This window comes from Martes martes, assembly GCF_963455335.1.
Source record: "Martes martes genome assembly, chromosome: 10".
Taxonomy (NCBI): domain Eukaryota; kingdom Metazoa; phylum Chordata; class Mammalia; order Carnivora; family Mustelidae; genus Martes; species Martes martes.
In genome coordinates, this window is record NC_137898.1 from 57,559,462 (window position 1) to 57,572,198 (window position 12,737).

The 12,737-nt window shown below is 38.2% G+C and overlaps 1 protein-coding gene and 1 pseudogene across 5 annotated transcripts in view; one reads left to right on the forward strand and one right to left on the reverse strand.

Moving 5' to 3' along the window:
- RRM1 (ribonucleotide reductase catalytic subunit M1) overlaps positions 1–12,737 on the reverse strand; it is a 36,538-nt gene that overhangs the window by 6,119 nt on the left and 17,682 nt on the right. For all 4 annotated transcript variants that reach the window (XM_080817680.1, XM_080817682.1, XM_080817681.1 and 1 more), the window contains 8 exons: positions 11,164–11,305; positions 9,753–9,836; positions 7,240–7,401; positions 6,801–6,880; positions 5,921–6,122; positions 3,130–3,279; positions 2,396–2,617; positions 253–329 (listed from right to left, as the gene is read on the reverse strand). In XM_080817680.1, coding sequence (XP_080673806.1) covers positions 253–329; positions 2,396–2,617; positions 3,130–3,279; positions 5,921–6,122; positions 6,801–6,880; positions 7,240–7,401; positions 9,753–9,836; positions 11,164–11,305 — 1,119 coding nt within the window. The remainder of the gene's footprint in view (positions 1–252; positions 330–2,395; positions 2,618–3,129; positions 3,280–5,920; positions 6,123–6,800; positions 6,881–7,239; positions 7,402–9,752; positions 9,837–11,163; positions 11,306–12,737) is intronic.
- LOC308350238 (large ribosomal subunit protein eL6-like) lies at positions 7,842–8,697 on the forward strand (annotated as a pseudogene). The gene has a single exon. The product of its transcript is annotated as a large ribosomal subunit protein eL6-like (transcript).

Genomic DNA, 12,737 nt, shown 5'->3' on the forward strand with positions numbered 1-12,737 from the left:
AACAAGACCAACTAATAACACCTACCATTTATTAAGATGATTTCATTGTACCAAGCTATTTATAGGCTGCTATTCATATATTATCTTACAAAGTATTTTTACAAAAATAGTTCTGTAGATAGGTCATTTTCGCCCCATTTAAAAGAGGAAAAATGAGTTTCAGAAGTTAAAATAATATACCTAACTTCTGAAAGCCAGAATGAGAACCTAACCCCTCCTTACTTTAAAACTACCTTACAGCTCTTTGCTTACTTTGCAATCTTTTCCTTGAGAAGTTTCCAGTCCCACAAGTCTGTGGGAGTAACATTCCACATATCATACTGAAGGATCTAGGGAATAAACAAGGCAAACTTATGACAAATCACTCTATAACAATTTAAAACCATGACAAAAAGCAAATCACTAACTGCCATGCCCCACAACCCAACAGACGTCTTCTAATGGAACTGTTGTGAGGAATACAAGGTCCAGAGATTTCCCTGAACAAACTTTCATGGAGTCATATTGATCAAAACCAGGCTGGGAAAACTGGTTAAGTTCCCCATGTCCCTGCTGTGTGCCCTCAGAGAGCCCATATCATATCTACAAACCAGGAAATCCTAACATTCATGTAAGTATGTTGCTGAGATGCATTCTTTTTTTGTACATAAAAATGTTATTCTAATTTCATCTTTAATTGCTTTGATCTATTTACTTAGCTATTACTAACACCTATTTTCAAACCACTGGTTATCAGATTTCCTAAATACCAGCAGGAACATCAGGACTAAACGTAACGTAACATTTTACTTCACACTGAAGAGACTCATACTACCAATAATAAAGGCAGTGTGGAAAGCAGAATTCTAAGACAGTTCCCAGGTTCCCCAGATGCACAGGCCATGTATAATGTCCTCCTCCTCAGTGTCAATTACATAATCAAGGCAAAGAGGAAAAGTTTCTACAGATGTAATTAAGGTTACCAATCAGTTAATTTTGAGTTAAACAAAAGAGAGATGATCCTGAATGGATCTGACTTATGTGAAAGCCTTCAAAAGAGAAACTGGACTGGGGCCTTCTTGAAATGAGAGACTCCCTCCTACCGGCTTTCAAGAAGCACGATGTCATGAGTTGTACAGGTACAAACAAATGAATTCCGCCAAAGACCAGGTGAGCTTGGAAGAGGACTCTAAGCCTCAGAGCAGACCGTAGCCTCTAATAACACCTTGACTATAACCTTGAGAGACCCAAACAAAATGACCTAGCTAAGGCGAGACTAGACCCCGATTCAAAGAAATAGAGGTAATATATGTTGTTTTTATCTACCAAATTTAGCAAAAGAAAACTAATACAGTTAGCATGCTTCCTAAATCACTTTTACCAATGACTAGTTCTAAATAAAGCATTAAAATAAAGGGGCATCTAGCTGCCTCAGTCAGTGGAGTATGCAACTCTTGATCTCAAGGTTTTAAGTTCAAATCCCATGTTGGGTGTAGAGATTACTCAAAAATAAAATCTTGGGGTGCCTGGGTGGCTCGGCTGCTTAAGTGTCTGCCTTCAGCTTGTGTCGTGATCCTGGGATCCTGGGATTGAGCCCCACATGGGGCTCCCTGCTCAGCAAGGAGTCTGCTTCTCCTGGTCCCTCTGCTCGCCCTCTACAGCTTGTTTCCTCTCTCTCTCTCTCTTCCCGCACTCTCTCAAATTTTAGTATATGTGCTGCTGAAGCAAGCACACACTCTCTCTCTCAAATAAATAAAAATCTAAAATAAAATCTTTTAAAAAACCCACATTAAAATAGAGTATCTTTTTTACTCTAGAGAACAAAAGTACCATATTAGTTTCCTGTGTCTGGTATAACAAATCACCATAAATTTCGTGGCTTAAAATAACAAAAATGTGTGCTTACTTCGGCAGCACATATACTAAAATTGAAATGATAGAGAAGATTAGCATGGCCCCTATGCAAGGATGACATGCAAATTCATGAAGCATTCCATATTTAAAAAAAAAAAAAGTTTATTCTCTCATAGTTTGGAAGCCAGAAGCCCAAATGAACATGTTGGGAGGGCCACGCTCTCTCCAGGGGCTCTGGAGGAGATTCTATTCTTTGACTCTTCCAGTTTCTAGTGGCTACAGGCATTTCTGGGTTGTGGGTGCATCACTCCGACTTCTGCCTCCATGGTCATATTGACTCTCCTCTTCTCTGTCTCTTGTAAGGACTATTGTCACTGGATTTAAGGCCCACTTGGGTAATCCAGGATAATCTCATTTCAAAATCCTTAATTACATCTGCAAAGACCCTTTTGAAATCCAAAAAGGTAACATTCATAGGTTCCAGGGATCAGGATGTGAATACATCTTTTTGAAGGCTACCATTCAGCTTACAGGCAAAAAGAAACATTATCCACATACTTACTCCTTTGCTAACTGGAGAGCCCTCATAGGTTTCATATGGCCCATGCTCCTTGGCCAAGTCACAGCTGGCTTCCAAGGCCCCATAATAAATGGTTTCAAAGATCTGCTTGTTCAGCAGCTGGGCTTCTGGACTCTCAAACGGATACCTCATCAGAATAAAAGCATCTGCCAGACCTTGCACCCCGATTCCAATGGGGCGATGGCGTTTATTTGATAAGCATGCCTTTGTGCCAACAGATTTAGAGAAGAAGGAGACATTACTAAACAGAAAAGGCAACATTCTGCACCAAATGATACATGCTCTTTTTTTTTTTTCTTATTTACTTTCAGCGTAACAGTATTCATTGTTTTTTCACCACACCCAGTGCTCCATGCAATCTGTGCCCTCCCTAATACCCACCACCTGGTTCCCCCAACCTCCCACCCCCCACCCCTTCAAAATCCTCAGGTTGTTTTTCAGAGTCCGTAGTCTCTCATGGTTCACCTCCCCTTCCAATTTCCCTCAACTCCCTTCTCCTCGCCATCTACCCTTGTCCTCTATATTATTTGTTATGCTCCACAAATAAGTGAAACCATATGATACTTGACTCTCTCTGTTTGACTTATTTTTAATCTCTATTTTCTCACAAACATTCCAATGACAGTCGTTTAAATGAAGACTGTCAGGCCATGATAAGCTCCCTTCTACTACTTGGATTTCAAGAATTATCAATAGGCGGAGACCTCTATTCATACCTCTGGGATAGGATAGTAGTTAATATCAATAATTTTATTCAAGTTTCGGACAATGACTTTGGTGACTTCAGCCAGCTTCTTAAAGTCATATGTGTGTTCTGACGTGACATACATATTGAGGGCCAGGGAAGCCAAGTTACAGACTGCAACCTGGAATGCAAAGAAAAAGGGTCAAGAATCACACAATTTTTATTTCTTCCCCCTGTGTCAATGAAACCACCATGTAAGCCTCTAACACTCTACACAAATTTTTATATTTATCTCCTCCCTCTTCACTGTTCATTTCTAGATCCCAATACCTATTCACATGTGAGTTGTAAAATGCAGCAATGAAATAGGTAAGATAGATAGTCTGTGTTCCACAGTCCATGGCTCTATTGCCAGAGAGACCTCCCACTGTGCTCTAATTTCTTATGTGTATCTGTCTCAGTCAGTAGATGTACTGTCCAATACAGTAGCCAATAGCCACATGTAGCTATTTAAATAAAATTAAAAATTCAGTTTCTCAGTTGCACTAGTCCTATTTCATGTGTCCAATAGCCACCAGATACATTTCCATTGCTGCAGAAAGCTCTTCCAAATTACACATTCCCACCTTACTCTCACTGAAATTCTGATAAGCCCCTAACAACAGGGGATCCAAGATTGTGAATTCTGAAAAAGCTCTTCAGGTGATTTACCACTAGGTGGTAAGCTTTTTCAGGAAAGAAATGTTATACTTATATTTTTAGTACTAGTTCCACATCTGGTATATAACAAATGCTTAATAATTTTGAATGAATACTTTACTTCCCATTTTGATTATGACTATCCTAACCCAAAAATCTTAACTCCCCTCACCTAGACTCCCTCATGCCCTTCGTATCTATTCAATTCTACACATATCGCCTAAGTACCCATTTTTAAATCATAGCTCGGATTGCTAAGTCTAATAAATGTTACAAAGAAAAATAAGGCAGGAAAAGACAAAATGGTTCTAGGAATAAGGACAGAAGGAGTGCCATTTTAAAACAGAGTTGTCCAGTAAGACCTCACTGATAATGAGACATATGAACAAAGAACTGAAAAGGTTAGACAGCAAGCCACGTGGCTATCTAGGAGGGGAGAGCATTTTCACAAAGTAAACAGCAAAAATCCTGATAAAGGGGGTGTGCTTAATATACTTGGAAAATAGTAGGGCTGGAGCACAGTGAACAAAGGGGAAAGTAACAGTAGATGAAATGGGCATACCCAGTTGTGCATGAACTCATAGGGCACTCTAAGAATTCTGGATGGAAATTAAGTACTGATACATGCTACAACACAGATAAGCCTTGAAAACATGCTAAGTGAAAGAAGCCTGACACAACAGACCACTGTATTACATGATTCTGTTTATAGAGAATGCCCATAAGAGGGAAATCCAGAGGCAGAAAATAGATTAGTAGTTGCCAGGGGCTGGGGGAAGAGGGCTAATGGGTATAAGGTTTATTTCTAGGTTGATGAGAAGTGTTCTAGAATTAGATATTGGTGATGGTTACACAACCTTGTAGATATACTAAAAAACACTGAAATGTACACTTAGAAGGGTGGATTTTACGGTATGAGAATTCTATTTCAATTTTTAAAAAACGAACAAACTCTGGATGGGCTAGAAAGTCAAAGAAGAATGTTGTGTGGAGGAATGTTATGACCTGATTTTTGTTTTAAGAAGGGTCACTCTAGTCTCTATAGCATAATCTATCTTGTACAATAGTTACTTGAGTACAGTATAAGCCAGTTTTCTCCAACAATGAATTATACATTTCCAGAGGGCAAGGCCTGAGCCATAATCATTTACATCCCAGAGCACTTGTACAGTGTCTTACACATAGCTGGTGCTCAGTGAACTCTGGCTGAATTAAACCACAACCCTAGCAGTATGTTCAATTCACTTCACATTTTCTTCCCAACTTTAAATTTGTCATGTTTTTTAGGTCCTAGCATATGGGATCTGCTCCTTCCTCCTCATTTCCATAGTTTACATCCAACATCTAAGCAGCCTGTCATCCAACCACTACAATAATCTCCACAAGCTAACCTCCAACCTCCTCTAACACCAAGACACTCTATTACCAGAAACAAGATCTATCCTTTTCATCCTAGCATTTTTGACGCTATTTTCCTTTCAGGACCTACAAGGGCTTCCTACTCTGTGACATGCCAGACATTTCACCTACTATCTCCCCTCCCCCAGCCATAGCCATCTCTGCAGATACCAAACCATAATGTATTTGCTCCATCAGAACAAACTTATTTGACAATCTCTACACAAAACCTATTTCTGTCTCTGATCTGACAGGCTATTCTTCCCTTTTCCATAAACTTAAAAAAAAAAAACAAAAACAAAAACAAATCTATGTCCCATTTCTAGCCTCACCTCTTCTGCAAATCGCCTTAAAGATTTGCCATTAGAATTTTGTCTCTCCATTCACTGAAAGGACTCTCTACCTGCTTACTGAATTAGCATCCTGACACATTCTTGTGTTTGTCCTAAACTGCCATAACAGAACACTGAGAAAATATTATTACAACAATGGGTGTGTAGGGAAAAAAGTGAGTCTTTTCTATATAGCTTAGACTCTAAGATATTTAAGGGTACAGATCACATCTGTTCCTTTCTTTTGTCATCTCTACTTTAGTGCCCTTCTACTTACAGCAAACTTTGGAAACTCCCTTCTCCCATTTCAAGTAAAATCAAGTAAGGGATTCACAAATAATAACTGCCTAAGATTCTCCTCTCAGGACTCTGGGCAGAAGTTTGTCTACCTACCTCATCTTTGCTGGTATACTCTACTATTTCTGTGCACAGGTTGCTGCATTTGATCGTTCCCAGGTTCTGCTGGTTGCTCTTCCGATTACAGGAATCTTTGTAGAGCATGTACGGGGTACCTGTCTCTGTCTGAGACTCAATGATGGCATACCAAAGCTGCTGAGCTTTTACAACTTTGCGGACACGACCCTGTTTCTCATAACTGAAAGGCAAAGCTAATATTATTTTAATATTCCCTAAGAAAATCTTTATCGCAGACAACTTGAAGACACTAAAACATAAAATTTTGAAAACTCTTAAATGTTTACTGTTTTGCTAAATGAGCAGAGGAAAATCAGGCAGCTCTGGGCCCATTAAAATATACCCAAATCCCATTAAATCAATAATATCCATCATAAGGAAAAAGAGTAATACCTAAAGTTGTCAGATCTACTACTGTGCTATTATTTAATGAACTAGTGACCTGTGTCCTAGCTGTTCTTGATTTTTGTGGGCAATATAAAGCGTAACTTTTTATATCATATATCATATTTATATATTTGCTTTGTACTGTAAGACAAAGCAAAATATTAACCTTTACCTTAATTTTTATAAGTATCAATTAAAAACCAAAGCACCCCTTTGTAAGTCACAAAGGTTTTGTTGTTGTTGTTGTTGTTGTTAAGTCACAACATTTTAATTAAGAAAGAAGACAGAAGCAAATTTTGGTGAAGATTCAGGTAGCAAATCTGACCACAATAAAATTACTAATCACATTCTCTCCTGGATATTTCTGAAGATTCCTACAAACTGGTTAATAACTGATGGGGTTTTGAAATTTGGATCCCCCAAATAAAAGAAACACATGATTAAAAATTACTACTACATATTTTTCCCATACCTTTCATATAGTTTCTCAAATTCCTCTCCCCAAACCTCATCCAGACCAGGACATTCATTTGGACACATCAAAGACCAATCCTACAAAGGGAAGAACCCATAAAAGACTTGAAATAACCAATCACACATAGTCCATTAGGAACACTACAAGGGTTAGGGTGGCTTCCGTAGACTCTCTTGGAAATCTGCTGTAGAAATAATCATTTCGGGCTCAGGCTCAAACATCTAATTTATACATGACCTTTTAAGCATTTAGGTCAGATAGAATCTGCTTTAGAGAATAAAAACCCAAGAGGGTAGAAATGGCATCTCTTAAATTGCTTAAAATGCCTTCCATAGCATAACACATAGGTGGATTCTTCCTAACCATGATTTAAGATGACAAAAAAGAAAGCTGATATGAATCGAGTTGTTCTTACCAACAGGTACCCCTTTCTTACCTGATTAGTCTCCACTCGTTTCATGAAGAGATCTGGAATCCAAAGGGCAAAGAAAAGGTCCCTGGCACGCTGTTCTTCCTTTCCTGTGTTCTTCTTTAAATCAAGAAACTCAAAAATGTCTAAATGCCAAGGCTCCAGGTAAATAGCAAATGCCCCAGGTCGCTAAAAGAAGTAAACCATCATTCTTTTCTGAATCAGAATGAAATAAAGAAACTTCGTATTTTCCAAAGCACTTTTAGAATATCACCTTTGATCTACACTACAATTAAGGAATTAAACGAGAGAGTACAAATAAAAGTACTACAAATATAAGTAGTAATATTGTTCTTACAAGTCCAGGAGTAAAAAAGTGCACTTGATAAGAACAAGATGAAATAACTCATTCAAAGTGACCCAGTGAACTGCACATGGAGCTTCCTTTCACCTGCCATACAGCTCACTTGACCTTACATAACAGGTACACAAAGCCCACAGGAAATCACCTTAACTTTGACAATAATACGTTGTGCTCTTATTAAAGATCAAAAAAGTGGTATCTTATCAAGGTCTCCACAGATCATTTTTAAAGTCCATCAAGGGAGCTCTCTTTACCATTTTGCAAGATGGCAGGCAAAAAAGCTGAGAAGCTGGATACTAAGTAGAAAAAACCTGAAGCCAAGAAGCTGATGTTGGTGGTAAGGCTGAGAAGGGTAACCTGAAGGCTAAAATGCCAAAGAAGGGGAAGCCCCAATGCAGCCGAAACCCTGTCCTAGTCGGAGGAATTGGCAGATACTCCCGATCGGCTATGTGTTCCAGAAAGGCCATATACAAGATGAAGTATTCGGCAGCTAAATCCAGGGCTGAAAAGAAAAATGAGAGGTTCTTGCTACTGTCACAAAACCAGTTGGTGGTGACAAGAACGGAGGTACCCGAGTGGTTAAACTTCGCAAAATGCTGAGGTATTATCCTACTGAAGATGTGCCTCGAAAGCTGTTGAGCCACGGCAATAAACCTTTCAGTCAGCACGTGGGAAAACTGCAAGCTAGCATCGCTCCTGGGACCATTTTGATCCTCCTCACTGGGCACCACAGAGGCAAGAGGGTAGTTCTCCTGAAGCAACTGAGCAGTGGCTTGTTACTTGTGACCGGACCGCTGTCCCTCAATCGAGTTCCTCTGTGTAGAACACACCAGAAATTCGTCATTGCCACTTCTACCAAAATTGATATCAGCAGTGTGAAAATCTCCAAATATCTCAGTGATGCTTACTTTAAGAAGCTGTATAAGCCCAGACACCAGGAGGGTAAGATCTTTGACACCAAGAAAGAGAAATATGAAATTACAGAGCAGGACAAGGTTGATCAGAAAGCTGTGGACTCGCAAATTCTGCCAAAAATCAAAGCTGTTCTTCAGCTTCAGGGCTACCTCCGCTCTCTGTTTTCTCTCACAAATGGAGTTTACCTTCACAAATTGGTGTTCTAAATTTCTTACAAAGAACCTAATTAAATAACTAATTAATTAAAAAAAATAAAAATAAATAAAGTCCATCAAGGGAAATTCATAAGCTAACAGGTGATTAGTATGCCTACATATCTGTCAGAGGCAGGCTCAAATTGCAAACTATCCTGCTGTTAACATTGGGTAAACAATCCAATCCTCTCAACTTTACTTCTCCCTCTGTGAAATCGGCAGAGTTGTTTTTGTTTTTGTTTTTTAAGATTTTATTTATTTATTTGACAGAGAGAGATCACAAGTAGGCAAAGAGGCAGGCAGAAAGAGAGGGGGAAGCAGGCTCCCCGCTGAGCAGAGAACACAATGTAGGGCTCGATCCCAGGACCCTGAGACCATGACCCAAGCCGAAGGCAGAGGCTTAACCCACTGGGCCACCCAGGCGCCCCTGTTTCTGTTTTTTAAAGAAAAAGCTACAAGACTATTACAACCCCTTTTCAAGGTTAGGTATTAATATTAAGTCACAACTTGAGAAATTCTTTGCCAATAAACTTTCATACAAAAAAGCTGACTAGGGGGCGCCTGGCTGGCTCAGTGGGTACAGTACGTGACTCTTGATCCTCAGAGTCATGAATTCAAGCCCCGCACTGGGTGTGGAGTCTACTTAAAAAATAAAAAATAAAAATAAAAATAAATAAATAAAAGCTGGCTAGGCCATTGGTTGCCTGGAGCCAGGGGCAAAGCATGTATGGGTGGGAGTGATGTGATTAATCAAAGGTGCCTGCAGAAACATTTTGGGGTAATAGGAAATGTTCTAGATCTTGATTAGTGTAGTGACTACACAAGTATATATATTTGTCAAAATCCACCAAACTGTACACTTAAAGTGTGTACACACTTAAAGTAAGTAAAGTATGCCTCATTAAACGGATTTTAAAACTGAAAAAAAGTAGTTGGAAATACATACAGTATATTAGCAAAGTAGTTAGAAATATATAGAGAGTAAATCATCTTATTTGAAGCATACATGTTTTTAAGTTAAAGATTTTTAGTTCTGATTTCCAGGACTTTCAAGTAACAGAACATACCTTGTTTCCACCTTGATCCACATATCGAGCTGTGTTGTTATATACTCTCAGCATTGGTACAAGGCCATTGGAATTGCCATTAGTCTGAAAAAGAAACCAAGAATAAAGGCATCTGGAGTAGAACAGTGGGACTAAGAAAGCAAAAGAACAGAATGGCTCAACAGTGAACAAATTACTCTCTTCATATCTGTATAGTCTCATCTGCTCTCCATCTCTCCTTTTGCTTTGCAAACAGAATACCCAATATAAAATAAACAAAATGTTGGTTTTCTCTAATTATTGCTGTAATGTTGTTGTTACATCTCTTATTTACAATGAGATATAACATTACAAGTCAAAAGAATCTGAAATCAGGGTAGGTAAATTTAAATTTCATACCTTCTAATGGACATTTATATAGATCTACTTTGGGTAGAGTAAAAACACTACTACAGTGTCTTTTTCCCAAAAGAATTCAAGGAAACTTACAGTAAGAATTATATACAATGGATAAATGAGGACAATAAAGGTAAATGGAGATTCTCAACAATAAAATGGAATCTAGAATAAAGATAAGAAAATATAGACTTCTAAAACTAGGAGACACCATATCAAATTTTAAAAATAATCCTTCTAACTCCAAAGCAAGCCTTTAAACAGATTAGAAAAATAAATGAACAGCTCACACTACTATTATATGTAAGTGCTCCAAAACACTACATAATAGAGTAATTTCCTTCTAGACTCTCTAACTTTATTGGTAGGGTTAGATATTTCCTTCACATTACTGGTGAGGAAACAAGCTCAGTGATGTAAAATAACTTATGCTAGCCTCCATTACTGGTAAGCAGTAGAGATAGAATTTAAATCCAGGTCTTACCCAACATCCTTATCTTGACTCTCAATGAACAGTGAACTAGCAAAAGGCTAAACTTACATCATAAGGTGCCAATGTTTAAAGCATGAATCCTGGCTCTATCACATATTAAGTGGCTGATCTCTAGAAGTAACTTAATTTTCTATGCCTCAGTTTTCCCACTTGTAAAATGAAGCCAATATTGCCTATACTCACAAAGTTATTGTAAGGAGTGAAGTTCCTGCCATGTGTCTATCTCCTACAGTTGTAGTAAGGATTAAATGAGTAACTCAGGTAAAGCTTTTATAACAGACTTAGCAGATAGTAAGCACTCAATAAATGATAGCTGCACTACTATTATTGCGAAGACAAATCTGAATTCCAAAATCTGACCTAAAAAAAATCCTATAGATCATCTAATCTAAACCAGAAGCTAGAAGTAGTGAAATGACTCACTCCATGTCAAAAAGCCGGCCAGCACTTATCAGGGAGCCAGGTCTCCCAAGCCCTAGCATATGCCCTCTCAACCTGAATCCCTCTAGCCCACAATTTTTTAGTCACAAAACAGAAGCTTACCCCAGCAATGTAGCTGCCAGTAGCTCGAATACAACTCACAGCAACACCAATTCCCCCAGCAGACTTGGAAATCAATGCACACTGCTTTAGAGTGTCATAGATGCCTTCAATACTATCATCCTTCATACTCAGAAGGAAACAGCTATGGGGGAAGAAAAAGTCACAACTCAGCAAGGAAATGAAACAAAACAAAGAAACAACATTGACTGTACACCCCAAAAACAGTAAGTTGGGCAAATAAAAGATGTAAGGTTTAAAATATTCCTAGGTATTTTAGGGGGAAAAAAAAAAACCTTTTACTGGATATGATATGATACAAGACACATCAATAAATCATATTATTTTAAAAATATCTCACTGCCTATCCCAGATGCTAGGCCTAGAAGGAAGTTTTATAATAAAATCTAAAATATTAATTTACATGTTCATCAGACTGCAGATGTGCTTTATCACATTTTCTCATGCAAATTCCTAAGCATACATAACTAATAGGTCTTTCCAACCTATTACTAAGCCAAGTAAAATTAAACATTTATGGAATAAGAAACATCTATCCCATGGTCAAACAATTCTTTGAAAGGCCCTCCAAAATTTAGCTCCTTTACAGCCTTTTGGAAGACAGCTCCCCTAACTTGTGATTTGGATCTCATTCTGCTCCCTACCTCAGGAAACTTACTCTACCAATGATCCCTTCACTATCTTGAATCTACATCCACTCAAATGGATTCTATTCATTAACTTTTTCTGTTAAATATGCCAACATTCAGAAAGATAATATGACATACTTTGTACTTATCATCTACCTCAAGAAAACAGACACTACAGATACAGTGAATTAGAATCCCATACTATATCCATGCATTTCTACCTTTTTTAAATCATTTTTAAATTTCTGGTTACGCATTTATTTGTCCTTCTGCAACTTGCTTTTAACTTAGAACTGTGTTAGAGATTCTTTCCTACTGTTGTCACTCTCATTAGTTTACTCTCACTGCTATAAATTGTTCCACTGTATGAGTATGTCAATATATTTGTCTATTTGCCTGTCGATGGACATTTGGGTTATTTCCAATTTGTTTGGTATTCTAAACAATGTTGCTGTGGAAAATCTTAAACATACCTCCTGGTGCTTAGGTTGAAGGATTTCTGTAGAATACAAACCCAGCAGGGGAATTCCTGGGTCAAAAGACATGCGTGTGTTCCACTTTACTAAAGATTCTCCAAAGTGGATGGGTAAGTATACTCACCTAGCAATGTATGAGACCCTGTGTTCTACATTCTTGGCCAGATTTGTTATTATCAGCCTTTTAATTCTTATCAGTCTGATAAATATGAAACTTCTCAATATGTTAACTTTCGTTTTCCTAATTACTAAACTCACATGTTTATTCACCAGTCAAGTTTCTTCTGTGAATTATTTCTTTATATCCTTTGCCCATGTTCCTATTTAGTTTTATCTTGACACAATCCCTTGACAGTTAATATACACAGCCAATATCTTCTCTCAGTCTGGGGGCACCTGGGTGGCTCAGAGGGTTGGGCCACTGCGTTCGGCTCAGGTCATGATCTTGGGG